The sequence below is a fragment of the Coccinella septempunctata genome, chromosome 6 (genome assembly GCF_907165205.1).
Source record: "Coccinella septempunctata chromosome 6, icCocSept1.1, whole genome shotgun sequence".
In the NCBI taxonomy this organism is placed as follows: Eukaryota; Metazoa; Arthropoda; class Insecta; order Coleoptera; family Coccinellidae; genus Coccinella; species Coccinella septempunctata.
Genome location: NC_058194.1, coordinates 804,464 through 821,358, shown reverse-complemented (window position 1 = coordinate 821,358; position 16,895 = coordinate 804,464). Strand labels below are relative to the sequence as shown.

Genomic DNA, 16,895 nt, shown 5'->3' with positions numbered 1-16,895 from the left:
GTATCCTTAGTGGATAAAAATTCATCGTTGAGTAACATTGAGAAATTTCAGTACCTGTTGAGTAGCACATCCAACGATGCTTTAGAAATAGTTAAGGGTATTACATTGTCGGGAGAAAATTACCCTATTGCTTTCAATAGTTTGCTTAAGCGCTATAACAATAAGCGGCTTTTAGCGGTTTCGTACTGGAATGAAATTTTTCGTTTTCCAAAACTGGAAAAAGAAAACTTCATTGTTTTGAGAAAGTTGTTGAGCGTGTTCTCGGAAAATTTAGCAGCTCTGGACAATTTGGATTTTCCAGTAGATGAGTGGGATTTTCCACTCTTCAATATTCTTTTAGAGAAAATTGATCCTAAAACTAGAACTAAATTTGAATTGGATCATAGTAAGATAGAGTTGCCTAAGTATACTGAATTGGTGGATTTCTTGACCAATCATTGCAAGGCCCTGGAGGCAGTCGAATTTTCGAACGATAAGTCTCTTGTCCAGAAAGGTCCCTCGGTCAGTTCACATAAAGGTGGAAGAAATAGTTCGAGGGTTTCATTTGTTGCAAACACGAATTCAATGGATAAAAACCAGTGTGTATTTTGTAAGTCATCGAACCACATAAACATAAAATGTTCAATTTTTCAAAATCGTTCTTCTTATGATCGATTTTTGCTGGCTAAAAATCATCAATTATGTTTAAGATGTTTACAATCTTCTCATCGCTGTAGTAGTTGCTCAAATAACACATCGTGTAGATACTGTGGAAGTAATAGACATCACTCACTTCTACATTTCGATCGAGCGGTAAACGAATCAGGGCACGATCGATCTTTGGAAAATAAATCAAGTACTTCAACTTCTAGTAGTGTTCATAGTGGTGTATCTGGTGATTCTAGTTCAAAGAATGAGCAGTTAATTTCGAGTCAACCGGTTTCCCTGCAAACTTCGAATAATTTCGACAAAATATCTCCACTAAAGTCTTCAGAATCCTTCGTTTTGCTTTCGACAGCGGAAATTCTAGTAACAGACTCATATGGGAATAAACAGAAAATTCGTGCACTTCTTGATAATGCCAGTCAGGCCAGTTTCATAACAACGAAATGTTTAAATAAATTAGGTTTAAGATATAGCCCCTTAGCAACTTCAATTCATGGCATAGGAAGCTCCCCGCCCGTTCTTCCTAAGGGCTGTGTTACTTGTACCATAGGTTCATGTTACGATGCTAATTGTGAAATTCAGGTCGATGCCTTTGTCTTACCTAGAATATGTTCGGATATGCCTAATTTTAAGTTTCGTTCAGTCAATTGGCCCCATATTTCGTGTTTGAAGTTGGCTGATCCTAAGTTTCATTATTCCCGTTCAATAGATATGCTCTTATCTGCGGATATTTTTGCGCGAATATTGGTTCCGGGTAAGGTCGAAAATAATATCGAAGAGCCTATAGCTATTAATACATTATTCGGTTGGATTTTAACGGGAAGAATTCGTTCGGAGAATTCGTCGGTTCTCGATAGTGTTCATTTGTCGTCATTTTTGGTATCGAATTCGGCTGATAACGAATCTTTAGAGAATACTTTAAAGAGATTTTGGGAATTAGAACGGATACCTGAGCATAATGTCATATCCGAAGAAGATAGAGTCTGCGAGAGAATATTCACGGAAACTACAACTAGGGATGTCGATGGTCGATACATAGTTGATTTGCCATTTATATCGCAGGTTAAACCTTCTTTCAATGATTCTCGCGAGATCGCTCTTAGAAGATTTTTCAGTTTGGAAAATCGATTATATAAAAGTGATGATCTGAGAAGGCAGTATGGGGAATTCATGCATGATTATTTGAATTCGGGACATATGTCCCTCGCATCGGACTCGATCGATTGTAGTGAATGTTATTATTTACCGCATCATTGTGTGTTTAAACTCGATTCCTCAACAACTAAACTCAGAGTAGTCTTCGATGCATCTCAGAAATGCTCATCGGGATTCTCATTGAATGACTTATTGTACGCAGGACCCAAGTTGCAGAATGATTTAGTTAATTTGTTAGTTCGTTTTCGAACGAATCCTATTGCGTTTGTTGCTGACATTAAACAAATGTTCAGACAAATATTGGTTTCACCTAAGTATAGAAATTATCAGCGCATTTTTTGGCGTGATTCGAAAGATGAGTCGGTCAAGGAATATACTTTGAATACGGTTACTTTCGGAGTTACATGTTCTCCATTCTTGGCTAACAGAACAATAAAACAACTCGCCGTTGATGAGGGTTGTAATTTTCCGCTTGTAGTATCTATTTTAAAAGACGACATTTATATAGATGATATATTGAGTGGTAGTGACTCTTTGGAGAATTCTCGTATAATTGTTGAGCAATTGATAAATATTTTCAATAAAGCTGGTTTTCCTCTAAGGAAATGGGCTTCAAACTGTTCGGCTTTATTAGATTTTCTTCCGGATGACTCCAAACTGACTCCATTGGACTTTGACGATGACTCCATAGTTAAGGTTTTGGGTTTGAGGTGGAATCCTGCTAAAGATACCTTTTGCTATAGTGTGAATATCTTATCCAGGAAATGTACGAAACGCAGTATCCTATCAGAATTGGCGAGGATCTTCGACCCGTTGGGTTTTCTCGCGCCTTTAACATTTTTTTCAAAATATTTGACACAGACTTTGTGGACTTTGGGATTGGATTGGGACGATGTTCCCCCACCGGTTATTGTTTCTCGTTGGGATCAGTATAAATCAGAATTACATTGTTTAGAAACATTTGAAATCCCTAGGTTTCTCGGTATTATTAGACGAGAATCATGCGAATTACATGGATTTTGTGACGCTAGTGAGAAGGGTTTTGCTGGCGTTGTATACCTCAGAGTCAAAATTTCAGATAGTGAATTCGAATCAACATTAGTACTTGCTAAAACGAAAGTTGCTCCTCTGAAGAAGGTATCGATACCGAGGTTGGAGTTGTGCGCTGCCGTGTTGTTAAGTAATATTTTGGATTACATTCAGTCGATATTTTCATCAATATTTACTATTACTCGAACGTTCGCATGGTCTGATTCTAAGGTCGCGTTATGTTGGATTAAGTCTCCACCAACGCGATGGAAGACTTTCGTAGGAAATAGAGTAGCTTCTATTCAGGAAAAAACAAGTCCGAACTGCTGGCACCATATAAGTGGTTCTGAGAATCCAGCAGATATAGCTTCCCGAGGTTGTCTACCCTCTGAGCTCATAAATAATTCGTTATGGTGGGCGGGGCCCTCTTTTTTGAAAGGTGTTTTTTCTGTTCCGGAAGTTATTGCTGGAGACTTTTCCTCTGACGAGTTTTTTGGCGAACAGAAACTTCACTCTTTCAATATTCAGTTTGAAGATAATATCGTATTGTCCTTATTAGATAAACATTCTTTTCTAAGTAAGATACAATCAATCGTAGCCTACCTCTACAGATTCTCACATAATGCGATGAAAACTCGAGCTAAGATAAATGGTTTCCTCACTATTAAGGAACTGAACATGGCCTTGAATGTCATAATTCGAAATGTCCAAGGTACTGTGTTTGCTGAGGAAATTAATCGTCTGAAACTGAATTTGCCACTTTCGAAGACACTACGCAAATTAACACCGTTTATATGTAATTCCGGTTTGCTTAGAGTTGGTGGTCGTTTAATAAACGCCAAATTTTCTTATGATCGAAAATTTCCGATTTTGTTGCCCAGACAACACAGATTGACCAAATTGCTTATTGAAAGTTTTCATCGAAAATACATGCATCCTGGTCCTCGAACGTTGCAACATTTAATCTCGCAGCAATATTGGATTCTTTCACCTAGAAGAGCGATTCGAGGTGTTATTTCGAAGTGTGTTCAATGTTTCAGAGCAAATCCTAGGACTTTTCAACCTTTGATGGGAAATCTGCCTTCCTTCCGTATTTCCCAAGTAAAGCCATTTTCGTGCATTGGCATTGATTTTGGAGGACCATTTTACATTAAGAGTAGCCGATTAAAGGGTGCTAAAATTCAAAAGGCTTATTTATGTCTGTTTGTTTGCTGTGCAACAAAGGCACTACACCTAGAATTAGCATCAGATCTTAGCACTGACTGTTTTCTAGCGGCTTTTCGCCGTTTCATCGGGCGTCGTGGTCGAGTATCGTATGTCCACACCGATGGCGGCACTAATTTTGTTGGCGCCGCTAATTATATCAAGAATATAATGAAAGATGTTGCAGCAACGGAAAAAATCGAATGGGCATTTAATCCTCCTGCCACTCCTCATTTCGGTGGCCTGTCTGAAGGCGGTATTAAATCGGTAAAAACTCATTTATTTCGTGTGATAGGTGAACAAATCCTCACTTTCGAGGAGTTCAACACGTTATTGGTCCAAATCGAAGCGGTACTTAATTCCCGACCTTTGACTGAACTCAGTTCGGATCCAAATGATCTTTCCGTACTGACTCCGGGTCATTTTTTAACCATGGAGCCTCTGTCGTCTCTGCCAGATCCTGATTTGGCACCTTTAAATATTAAACGTCTTGATAGGTGGCAATTATTAACTAGATTGCATCAGGACTTTTGGAGAAGATGGCACAATGAATATTTGCATACTTTGAATCAGAGATTGAAATGGACGGACAACACTGTTGAGATAAATGTCGGTGATTTGGTTCTGCTTAAGGATGAAAAACTTCCTCCACTAAAATGGAAGACCGGTAGAATAACGGAGTTATATCCTGGAAAAGATGGGGTTATTCGTGTGGCATCTGTAAAAACGACTGATGGTCATTATAAACGTGGACTTACCAAATTGTGTCCACTTCCAAGATCGGACTAATCAGTGCCGATATCAACATACATGTATATTGGGATTACGACATACATGTATGCAATTCATAATTTTTTTTTTATTTTTTGTTTTTTGGGTTAAGCTACTCGAAATACCTCTTTTCAAGGAGAATTAAATATTTTTTTTTTTTTTGTTGAAAACATTTTCATGTTTTGGTGAGCGGAATGTTAGGAATTCGGGATGTATGTTTTTTTTTTTTGTTTGCGAATGGACCAATGCTCGAAAATGTTTGCCTTAAATTTACACCAGAACTGGTATATTTGACAACGTCGGCGAATCAGCGAAAGACGAAACTGATACTGGAGAAATGAAGAAAGTACCTTTCTCTCGACGGTCGAGTTTGTTTCGAGGAGAAAATTTCGAAAACTCCGAAAAATAATCGAGAATATAGTGCATGGTTGATGCAAGTAGAAAGGTGAGTCGAATTACCGTTTTGGTGACTTATTTCTTTTGGTTTCAAAATTATTCATTATTAAACTTTCAATCATTACAGTCCACTAATTAATTTTGTCGCGTTAACACCTGGTTTCAGCTTGAGGTCGCATTTGGGCCATTCTGTTCATCTATAAACAATTCACAGAATTACTAGTTTTATATTTGAAAATTCATTTCGATAGAACAAGTTGTATCCGAATCAACATATCAATTATTCTTCAGTATTCAACTAAAATGAATTTTCATCATCGATAAAAATATTAGCATGTTTATATAACGTATCTTCCATAGGAACTTCGAAAGGTCACAAGATGACTAACTCTGGAGCGCAATGAGAATTCTGCATCCCCAAGACATTCGTAATTCAACCGCTGGATAAGAATTCTCCCTATTCACTAGATAAAAACGCGAAGGTGATGTTGCCATATCTCTGAGCCCATAAAGTACAAGGTGTGGTTTACAATATACACGACATGTATACTACAGTCATGCCCCTGGTGGCAATGTCTCAAACTAAAATATACAATATTTACCATTCTCCGACCATTAGGGCTTCAGGAGAAAATATTTTCATTTCGTTGTAGTGATGTCATCTTTACAATTTAAGCAGATATCTGTGTTCAACGTTCTTTCACATCACTCAGTGCTTTGAATGACGTAAAACAGAGTCGAATCGGTAGCTTCAATGAACGGGAAACGTGAATTACATTATGGCTTCACATATACTGAAGTCATAATTCGCCTGAAGCCACAATGAATGGTCCTTGCATGTTACATGAAGCCAAAATGATAGGAGGATATATATATATATATATATATATATATATATATATATATATATATATATATATATATATATATATATATATATATATATATATATATATATATATATATATATATATATATATATATATATATATATATATATATATATATATATATATATATATATATATATATATATATATATATATAAGAAAACCACATCACTGAAACTAATAATGGACGTATTCTGACGTCACAAAACGTCGTTTATTGGTTACAGACAGACGTAATCAGACGTACTAAAAATGACGTCTGTGACATTTTGCCGTCATGGCAACGGCTAACATACGTCTTTCAACTAGTGAAAATGACGTAACAGGTGACGAATTTTTCACGTCATTATAACGTTATCATGTTTGCTGGGATATTAATGCAATCGGTATAAAAATCATAAGTTAGTATGAATCCTGTAATATAAAATATATTATAATTCCAAGAGCGGTAATGGTCATCACACACGCAGATGAATTTTGCACCACGAGTCTTCAGGCTATTGGTGTATTTCATCAAGTGTGTTATGACTATTACCGCTAGTTGAATACTATATATACTCTATCTACTACTTCAATGGAGTGACGAAGTAATTAGAGATCTATATAAAGAAGGTAGTAATAAATAAATTGATTACGGTTATTATTTCTCAGAATATTATTAAGTTAACAATTAAAGAATACTGTCCATTTTCACTAGATTGACTAAATGCCATTTACTATAAAAAATATATTGCTTTCTACTATTCATTCAAAGTTGCCTAGATCCGACAACACTGCTATGCTGAAAGCGCACGCTATGGAGGGTAGAGACCCTCCATAGCGCACGCGTATATTCCACGTCACCGAAAGCGTCGACGCCATCGCCTAACTTTCCTTGAGGCTTGAGCCTGCATGAGCGTGCGTGTGCGTGTCCGGTGCCGTTATTGAAGCGTCTAACCCACTTATTTTCAGTGATGGATGTTAGTGAATTCCTGAATAGCTGTGGGATTGGTCATTTAACCGATCATTTCAGAGGTGAGTTTTAATATGATCTATAATAATTATCCCTTTCTTATATCTATTGGTACAATGAAAATCTTCGTGGAATATCTAAATGACTCATCAAATCAAATTTGATTACATAGTTTTGCAAAATAATGAAATCAATTTATGAAAATTCTTTCATGGCCTATTGTCAACTTTGTTTTACAGAACAAAATCTTGACTCAGTAGACCTGTTGTCCGACCTGACACCGGATTTAATCAAAGAACTTATTGTGAACTTAGGTGATCGTCTCAAGTTTTTGCGGGGTCTTAAAACTTTACAGATCGTACAGGTAAGATTTGCACTTCTATCTCAATTGAAAACAATTATGAGTTTCTCTATTTCAGTATCGTAATAATAATGAGTTCATTACAGACCAGTGTGAGTGCAGCCACGAGTTCCAGCCACGCGTTTGCCTCGGCGCCTCGGTGAAGCGGTCGGCCCGCTCGGGGTGTATCTTGATTCGTAATAAAGGCTGGTACGGGATTGATATTGAAAAGTGGTAATGAAAATGAAATTAAACGATGTTCTCGAAAAGGGGTGAGGGTACTGAGTATCTACAACCATTCTGAACTATTACTAGGAATGAATAACGGGCTAGTGGGTCAATAAAATGGAAATTTTCTAGTTTCGAGTGAAATTGAGATATTTGAATTTTTTTTTTCGGTGAATATATTCTATTTACAATGCTCTTCAAGACCTATATAACACCTGATTTTGTCGGGCACGAATTCACCCCCTACTACCCCCAACTTGTGTGTCTGAAAAATTATGCAAAGTCGGGTAAAATTGAGATATTTGAATTTTTTTTCAGTGAATATATTCTATTCACAATGCTCTTCAATACCTATATACCACCTGATTTTGTCGGGCACGAATTCACCCCCCACTACCCACAACTTGTGTGTTTCCGAAAAATTATGCTAAGTCGGGAAAAATTGAGATATTGGAATTATTTTTTCAGTGAATATATTCTATTTACAATGCTCTTTAAGACCTATATACCCACTGATTTTGTCGGGCACCGATTCACCCCCCACTACCCCCAACTTGTGTGTCTGAAAAATTATGCAAAGTCGGGTAAAATTGAGATATTTGAATTTTTTTTTCAGTGAATATATTCTATTCACAATGCTCTTCTCTTTTAAATCCGAATATCTCTCATTCAAGTACTCCGAACAGACTGATAGCTTCATAAAACCAGAAACATTCAGTATTGGTGAACATTCTGCCTTGAGTAAAAAAAAAACATCTGAGCAACCTATCATGGTTTTTAAGAAAGCTAACATTCAGGTCATTCCCTTACGGAAACTTCTGAAAAATATTTTGAACTTCCCAATGTATTCCAGATTGCTCAGGATTATATATCTGATCAGGAATCTGCTTCTATTGATGTACTTCAGAGTTTATTTCAAGGATCATTATGGAGAAAAATTAGACCAAAATTCAAAAACAAAATAGTTTTTCCTCTTTATATGTATTTTGATGACTTCGAATGCTGCAACCCACTTGGCTCAAAAGCAGGTATACACAAAATAGGTGCAGTGTATGTTTCTTTGGCTTGTTTACCTCCTGAATATGCAACTTTATTGGAGAACATTTTCTTAGCCGAGCTATTTTACTCTAAAGACAGATCTTCTTTTGGAAATGATTTCTTCAAATTACTAAAAGAATTCCAATATTTGGAAGATTTTGGAATTCATATAAAAGTTAATGGGGATATTGTCCAAGTCTTTTTTACTGTAGTTTTAATTTTAGGTGACGACTTAGGACTTAACTCGATATTGGGATTCAATGAAAGTTTTCAAGCTAGTTTTTTCTGCAGATTCTGTAAAACCCCTAACGAGATGACAAAAATTCAAACTGTAGAAGATTTGTATTCATTAAGAACTCAAATAAATTATGAAATGGACATGAAGAGTAAAAGTTTTGGCATAAAAGAAGAATGTGTCTTCAACTGTTTACCATCTTACCATGTTATAGATAACTGTAGTGTAGATTTGATGCATGATATGCTTGAGGGAATCTTACGTTACGATATGGCTCAAGTTCTATACTATTTGGTCGACAAAGGGTATTTCAGCCTTGACAACTTGAATGAGAGAATCAGATTTTTGAATTTCTCAGAAGTGGATATTGGGAATCCCATACCCCCTATTAAAATAAAAAATATAAAAAAATAAATATTTAATACTGAGTGCTTCCGAAATGCTGGCTTTTGTCAACTTTTTCGGTGTTTTAGTTGGTGATTTGGTGCCAGAAGGAGATGTAGTTTGGGAATTCTTCATAAATGTATGGCAAATATTAAACATTTTGTTGAATCGCTCTATATCTGTTACAACTGTAGAACATTTGAAGTATTTAATTGAAAACCACAACAAAGATTATTGTGAGTCATTCAATGACACACTAAAACCTAAGCATCATATTCTGTTACATTTTCCCACTATAATTTTGAAAATTGGTCCACCAAGACTAATATGGTCTATGAGATTTGAAGGATTTCATAAGAAACTTAAGATTTTTGCAGATTCTGTCACAAGCAGAAAAAACATAATTGTAACCCTATCTTTAAAACAGCAACTACGATTATCTTGCAGACTATTGAGTTCTATTGACATCATTGATACTGTTTCACATGGTCCCTCCGAGACTGACATCTCATTGCATCCAGATCATGAAATATTCAAAAAACTATTTCACAAAAACGATATAGAACTTATTGAAGACATATCTTTCATTCTTGCCTGGATCAAAATTAATAATTTAATGTACAAGCCAGGTTTTAGCTTACTAATTGCGAGTGGGGAAATGCCTGAATTTGGGGAAATAAAATTTGTTTTGAATATGGGAGATGACACATTTTTTATTGTTTGTCCAGTTATAACTATTGGCTTCAACTTGCATATACAAGCTTACGAAATCAAACCAACAATAAATATCAGTAATGAATTGGTTTTGATCTCCTCGAGGAGCATGCTTGATAGAACACCCTACAATATTCATCAAATGGCAGATGGCACGTCTGTTGTTTTCGGTTAACCATTTCCATATTTTTTTAATTTCAGAATGTTATATAGTTGGTCAACTATAGAGCAAGAGTTTTTGTTATTTTATTGAATATTTGTTTAAGTACCTAGGTACTTTTTTTTACATTGAATGAATAAATTTTTTGATGCAAAGTATCGTTTAAATTCAAGCCCATTTTTCCTTCGGGGGAATTGTTGAGGTCATGAAATATTTCATTTGCCTCAATAAAATCCGATTCTATTAGAAATAAATTTGTAATTGTTTCAAATATATTTTCATTTGAATGTCCATATTTTTTTTAACAAGTTGAAAAAAAATTTCTTAATAGAAATTTCAATACTTTTATTGAATGGGTTCTTATTGTTACCTGAAAAAACATTTTTTTTGAACCAAAAAAAATATTAATTTCAAACAAATCAACATTTTTTTTTGAACCAAAAAAATATTTATTTCAAACAAATCATATAAGTTCTTCAAGGTAAAATAATATGTCTTTAATTCAAGGGAGTATGATGATATATCAAAATTTAAAGTGCTTGGAAATAAGTTAAGTTTCTTTCATTTGTCTTATTATAAATACAGATTGAGACCTCATTTCATCACATTAAAAACTAGGGGAAAGTTCCTTTGAATTGGACAGTCCATGAACCGGACGCTATAGTTTTCTACTATACTGGATAGTAATTTAGCATCCTTTACGTAAATCCCATTTTCGCAAAATCGATCGAGATCTCTTGGAAAATGGCTGACCCTGTGACTGGCGCCTTGTTGCGAAAATGGGATTTACGTAAAGGATGCTAAATTACTATCGAGTGTAGTAGAAAACTGTAGCGTCCGGTTCATGGGCTGTCCAATTCAAAGGAACTCTCCCCTACTATTTTTGGGTTGAGAAATATTTTATTCAGACCAACACATCATAATCTGTTAAAAGGAAACCAATATACTTATATTGAATTATCACTCATTTGAATTGAGATGAATAGAGTCTTGATTTAATTGCCTCGAAATTTATACCAATAAAATATTTTTTTTCCTTTAAAACAACAGATTCTTGAATTAAATCTCACTTCAATTGAATTAAAGAAATATTTCTTTGATAAAATCAAAGAAGTCGCATTCTTCATTCAACAAACATGTTTATTTCGGTCTATTGAAAGCTTACATTTATTCAGTTCAAATAATTTTTATTTGTTATAAAGAAATGTTTTTCTCTGTGTAGCCTTTCAGGATGGGGGTCGTACTGCATGGGTGAGAGCACCCATGGCTGGTGGTCAGGAATAGATAAATTGAAGCACATTAACTATCTAGAGCTGAAGGCGATATTCCTTGGACTGAGATTCTTCGGGAAGCATTCTTTCGATGAAAAGATTCTCATCAGAACGGACAATACAACTGCACTTTCTTACATAAATAAAATGGGCAGCGTGCAGCATCCAGAATTGAACGAGCTATCTCGTCTCATCTGGAAGTGGTGCGAAACGAAAAATGTAGTGTTATTCGCATCATACATAAAATCGGAGGACAATTGGCAGGCAGATAGGGCTTCACGCATTCTACCTCCCGAGACGGAATGGTCATTAAATAATGACGCTTTTAAGACAATTGAAAGAAATTTTGGGACTCCCGAAATTGACTTATTTGCATCTGCTAATAACTATAAATGCAAAAAATATATATCGTGGTATAGGGATTCCGGGGCATACGCTGTAGATGCATTCACTTTGGATTGGTCGGCTTTATACTTCTATGCGTTTCCTCCGTTCGCCATGATTAGCAGAGTGTTACAGAAAATTTCAAAAGAAAAAGCTGAGGGTATAATTGTAGTACCTCTTTGGAAATCCCAAGCTTGGTACCCGCTTTTTCTCAAGTTGATCACACAATCACCAATAATTTTTGAACCAAAGAGTAATTTATTGATCTCTCCCTACAGCAATGCAGCTCATCCTCTGGCAGATCAACTTACCCTGGTGGCCGCGAGATTATCCGGAAAGCCTTTATAATGAAGGGCGTACCCAGGGAGGCAATCAATACAATACTCGGCTCACTTTCTACTTCAACCATTAATCAATACAATACCACATACAAACATTGGTGGAATTTTTGCGATAAGAATGAATTTTCACCTTTTGATGGAAACCCTTACAATATTTTAGCATTTCTACAGAACCTTTTGGAGACATCTAATAATAGCTACGGTTCATTCAACAGTCACAGGTCAGCCCTATCCTTAATAATGCCGAACGATATAGGAAATCACCCCCATATAAAACGTTTTTTGAAGGGTGTGTTCCGTAAACGACCACCTACTGCAAAATACGACACCACGTGGGATCCTAGTCAGGTTTTAGATTACCTGCGCAACACAACATCCTCTGATCTAAAATCCTTATCGATGAAATTAGTAACTCTACTAGCATGAGCGTCGGGCCAGAGGATGCAGACATTATCTCTCATCAAATGTTCAAACATCCAAGAAACCGAGGAGGGCATCAAAATATTCATCCCTGATCATACAAAGACTTCAGGTCCAGGGAGGTTTCAACCCTTCATAAACCTTCCATATTTCAAAGAAGAGTCGAGGTTATGCACAGCTTCCTTGCTTAAACAATATCTCTTACAGACGAAGGTTGTTAGGGAAAATGACAACCTCTTCATCACCTACAAGAGCCCACATGGAACGGCCTCAAAACAAACGCTGAGTAGATGGGTGAAAGAAATATTGAAAGCATCTGGAATAAGTGACTCGTACAACCCTCATTCTACAAGACATGCTTCCACCTCAGATGCCTTCAGAAAGGGCCTTCCTCTGGACGCAATTAGAAGATCTGCCGGCTGGAGCTCTTCCTCCCGCATCTTCAGTAAATTCTATAATAGACCTTTAGCTGAAACAAATACATTTATGGAAACTGTATTCAAATAATAATAGTTCGGAAGGTTAGAATCACATTTTCGTTTAATGCCTAAATTTTTTAATTTTCTAATAAAACCTTATAAATCACAATTTTCTTTCGTTTACTTTACTATGAGTTGGCAATTCCTATATCTTTAAACAGCTACATGGTATTCTAGGTGATATTGAGGACTGGACGCCGAAATATAATTACTAGATCAAATGAACTTACCTGAAGTTCGATCGTAATTATATGAGGCGTCCAGTCCGAAAATATCACCTAGTACCCTACCCAAAATCCCTGCCCTGGGAATTGCCAAAAATCTTTGAAGTAATGAGGAGTCGGGCATGGATACAGCGGGGATATGGAGCAGCGGAGTGGGGATTTGAATCTTTAAACCTTGTGCGCGCGTACATGACAACACGTACTACATGGTATTCTAGGTGATATTGAGGACTGGCGCCGAAATATAATTTCCAATTATTTATCAGTAAGATTTATCAGAGGGTTGGTCCAAGTCTAAGTCTAGTTGTTAGGTAACGATTGTTTTCAGCTTTGTTACGATTTATTGTCGCCTTAGTTACTAGACCTTAACTTAAACTTAGATCTAGATAAATACTGCCTTCATAAATTTTTATTGTTCATATGAGAACACAGTAGGTAGGGACCAGGGATGTTGCGGATATTCGCATCCGCATCCGTAAATGCGGAGCTTCCGCATAAATTTGGACTTCTGCATCCGCATCCGCAATAAATCAATGCGGTTTTTTATGGGGATGCGAATATAATAGGATTAATAGGTGCGACTGGTACGAGTTGCCACAAGAAAGAAATGGGCGGGGCCAGCTAGTGGCGCGTGCCGTTCGCACGTGATAATGACCAATGGGAGCGAAAAAATTGGTTGACAAGTTCCGAAGTTCCGAGTTCGTTTTGGTGCATCATTCTATATTATATTTTTGTGAATGAAAAATAACGTGTTTGTTTGCGCTGTGGAGTGTGGATTGCCGTAATAGAAAGTTACTGTGTTTATTGGGAAATCGTTAGGTAAATGCCATTTTGTCACATCGGTATTACGTCTTATTGTAGGTCAAGTTTATCGTTTTAAAACAATATTCTTCATTTTTCCAGCGAAGTTCTCGTTATTCTTAATAATCAACAATGTCACCACCGACAAAAAGTGTTATATGGAATTATTTTGAACCAAATACAGAGGACCATCGGACCATGATAAGGCTGATTGTAAAATATGCAATAAAAGCTATTCTCGCAAAGGCCGAACCTCCTCGTCTTTAAGAAATCATCTGAAAACCATGCACCCAGAAGAATTTTCTATATTTGAGAGCATGAGTAAAGAAAAATAATTACAGGAGATAAAATCTGAAGCAGGTAAGTTTCATCTAATGCAATTTTAATAAATCCACTCAATAATTGTTTGTTGCTGCCACATAACTCGGTAACTTGTAAAAAGATCTGGAATTTAGAAAGTTATCTATTCAAAAGTTTCACAGAAATTTTATTATTATCTATCAGTTCAAAATTTTTTATACACGGTGTTTCAGAATAAGGTTTCTCAAGTTCGGGATCTTATTCTTAAGATGATTTTAAGATTCAAAGTTCTTATGGACTATGGGTATTTCTGAGATACAAGGTGTTCAAATATATCAAAGTGTTGTTTTTTCTGAAAAAAAAATTGAAACCGCCCATTCTACGAAAATAAAATGTGGGCAAACAAACCTGGCGGGTATAATCCGACCAAATTAAGAAACACTCGTTCCAATCTAAATTAGTCTTTATAATTACATATAAAGAACATGAAGTGCACTTTGAATTATCCGCGTACAAAATGCTTATAGGTTGAAAAATTACATTCGATTTTAGTTTCTTTGTAAATTTCGGTTAGTATTTTGTTTTATTTTTGTCTTAATTTAATTTTAATTTTATACGAATTAATTATGACAATAAATAGTCAAAAATATTTCACAAATATAGGTTAAGGCTTTCACGAAACCATGATATTATTAAAGTCTTCCGGGCTAATTGGGCGTGGTTTATAAGGAATTATTTCACTTAACGTTTCGCCCACATCTGCGTTAGGCATCTTCAGAGGATTCTTGGTCTTAGATTGTACCTTGACCGTAGAATTTCTCGATCTGTTCTCTGATTCACTTCGGATCCGTTATTTATAGCCCCACTAATCATATCATATTTCACAAATGAAAAGAGTATAACTGGCTAATTGTGATAAATAATCACATTTTGCTATGATAATTAATAATCATAGCAAATAATAGTCATCTTTATTATTTTCAGAAAAAGTTGCCACCCCTCTGCAAGCAGCAAAGAAACAACTCTCTTTAGAAGAAGCATTGCTAAAAGAAAAGAAGTGGGATGTTAATAATCCAAATTAAAAAAAAAATGAAAAGCTCATTGGAGAAATGATTGCACTTCAAAATTTACCGTTTCACTTTGTTGAAGGGCTGGGTTTTTGTAGATTGATACAAGAATTGGCACCAAGATATAATTTTAGGGAACGAAATTTTTTTAATGATTTTGTAGGCAAGGAATTATACGGCAAAGTAGCTAAGAAGATTGAAGAATTGATCGAAAAATTTGATTATATGTCGTTTACATCTGACATTTGGTCGGATCCAAGCTCAAATTCTTCTCTGCCTGACTTGCCATGGTATTGCAGAAAACTTTGACAGATCATCAATTATATTGAAATGCGAGATATTCGACGGCCGTCACACTGGTGACATAATCTCCGAAAAATTTAATTCTATGCTTTACGAATGGAATATTAAAAAAGAACAAGTACATTGCCTTATCAGAGATGAAGGATCTAATATGAAACGAGCCGCTCGATTAGCAGCATTGAATGACATAGATTGTACCCTTCACAAAATACAACTTGCTATTCGCAGTAGTTTAGGTTCAGAAAACATAAAAATACTCAAACAAAAATGTAAGAAGATTTCTAATTATTTCAATCATTCTACCATCGCTCAGAAACAACTGCAAGCGATTCAAGATCGACTGAATCAACCTCATCTCAAAGTGTTCCAAGATTGTGTAACGCGATGGAACAGTACGTTTTACATGTTCGAGCGTTTTTCAAAGGTTAGAGATGCCCTAAGTCTTTACATCAATGAAAATGATATAAACCCTATTTTGCCAGAAGAATGGAAAATTATTGAAAGTTTCATTGAAGTACTGAGACCTTTTGAGGAAGCCACACGAGAACTGAGTAGCTCTCACGCCCTCATTACATCTGTGATTCCAATAATTCAAATGCTAGAAAAAAAAGTTGATGAATATTTGACAAGATCACAAGAGTTAGATCCGATTCGACAGGCCGTCACCACTCTGAAAGATGAACTCTCAACAAAGTTTTCCAGCTTGGGAGAGAACAATTTATATGTCATCGCAACCTACTTAGATCCTCGCTATAAACACAAATTTTTTACACCGGTGACTGAGGAAAAGGTTAAGGACGACATTCTGCTGATTACAACGACCAATTCTGAGAATTACAATTTCGGTTCTTTTAATGCCAATTCCGATGGGGCCAAAAGAATGAGAATGACGAAGAACAATATGGAACAACTAGGACCTGGGCCATCAACTTTAGTCAAAAAGTCTTGCCTAAAAAACGATCTTGCTATGATGCTAGATTCATCAAGTGAGGATGAGAGTGAAGAAGTCCTAGAAAATAGTAGCACTGAAGCTCTTCTCAAAAAAGAATTAATTTCATACACACTCAGAAAATTTCCTGAGTATTATTAACAGAAGTACTACTGTTGAAAGTCTAAAGTATTCAATTTGTAAATGCAACACAAAACTTTTTCGACAACGGAAAAT

General features: G+C 35.8%; 2 protein-coding genes across 2 annotated transcripts in view; both read left to right on the top strand.

The window, feature by feature from the left end:
- LOC123315095 overlaps nucleotides 1-12,205 on the top strand; it is a 62,660-nt gene extending 50,455 nt beyond the window's left edge. The window contains exon 3 of the mRNA XM_044900661.1: nucleotides 12,074-12,205. The gene's annotated coding sequence lies outside the window, so the exon portion shown is untranslated. The remainder of the gene's footprint in view (nucleotides 1-12,073) is intronic.
- LOC123315096 lies at nucleotides 8,280-10,150 on the top strand. The gene is made up of 2 exons (XM_044900662.1): nucleotides 8,280-8,637; nucleotides 8,872-10,150. The coding sequence occupies exons 1-2, from the start codon at nucleotides 8,589-8,591 to the stop codon at nucleotides 9,294-9,296; spliced, it is 474 nt and encodes a 157-aa protein (XP_044756597.1). The 5' UTR covers nucleotides 8,280-8,588; the 3' UTR covers nucleotides 9,297-10,150.
- Nucleotides 12,206-16,895: the final 4,690 nt, after the last annotated feature.

Excerpts from the sequence above, each read along its gene's own strand:
- LOC123315096 (XM_044900662.1), top strand. The coding sequence starts at position 8,589 with ATGTATTTTGATGACTTCGAATGCTGCAACCCACTTGGCTCAAAAGCA. Across the intron at positions 8,638-8,871 it reads CCCACTTGGCTCAAAAGCAG|GTGACGACTTAGGACTTAAC; the intron begins GTATACACAAAA and ends TTTTAATTTTAG.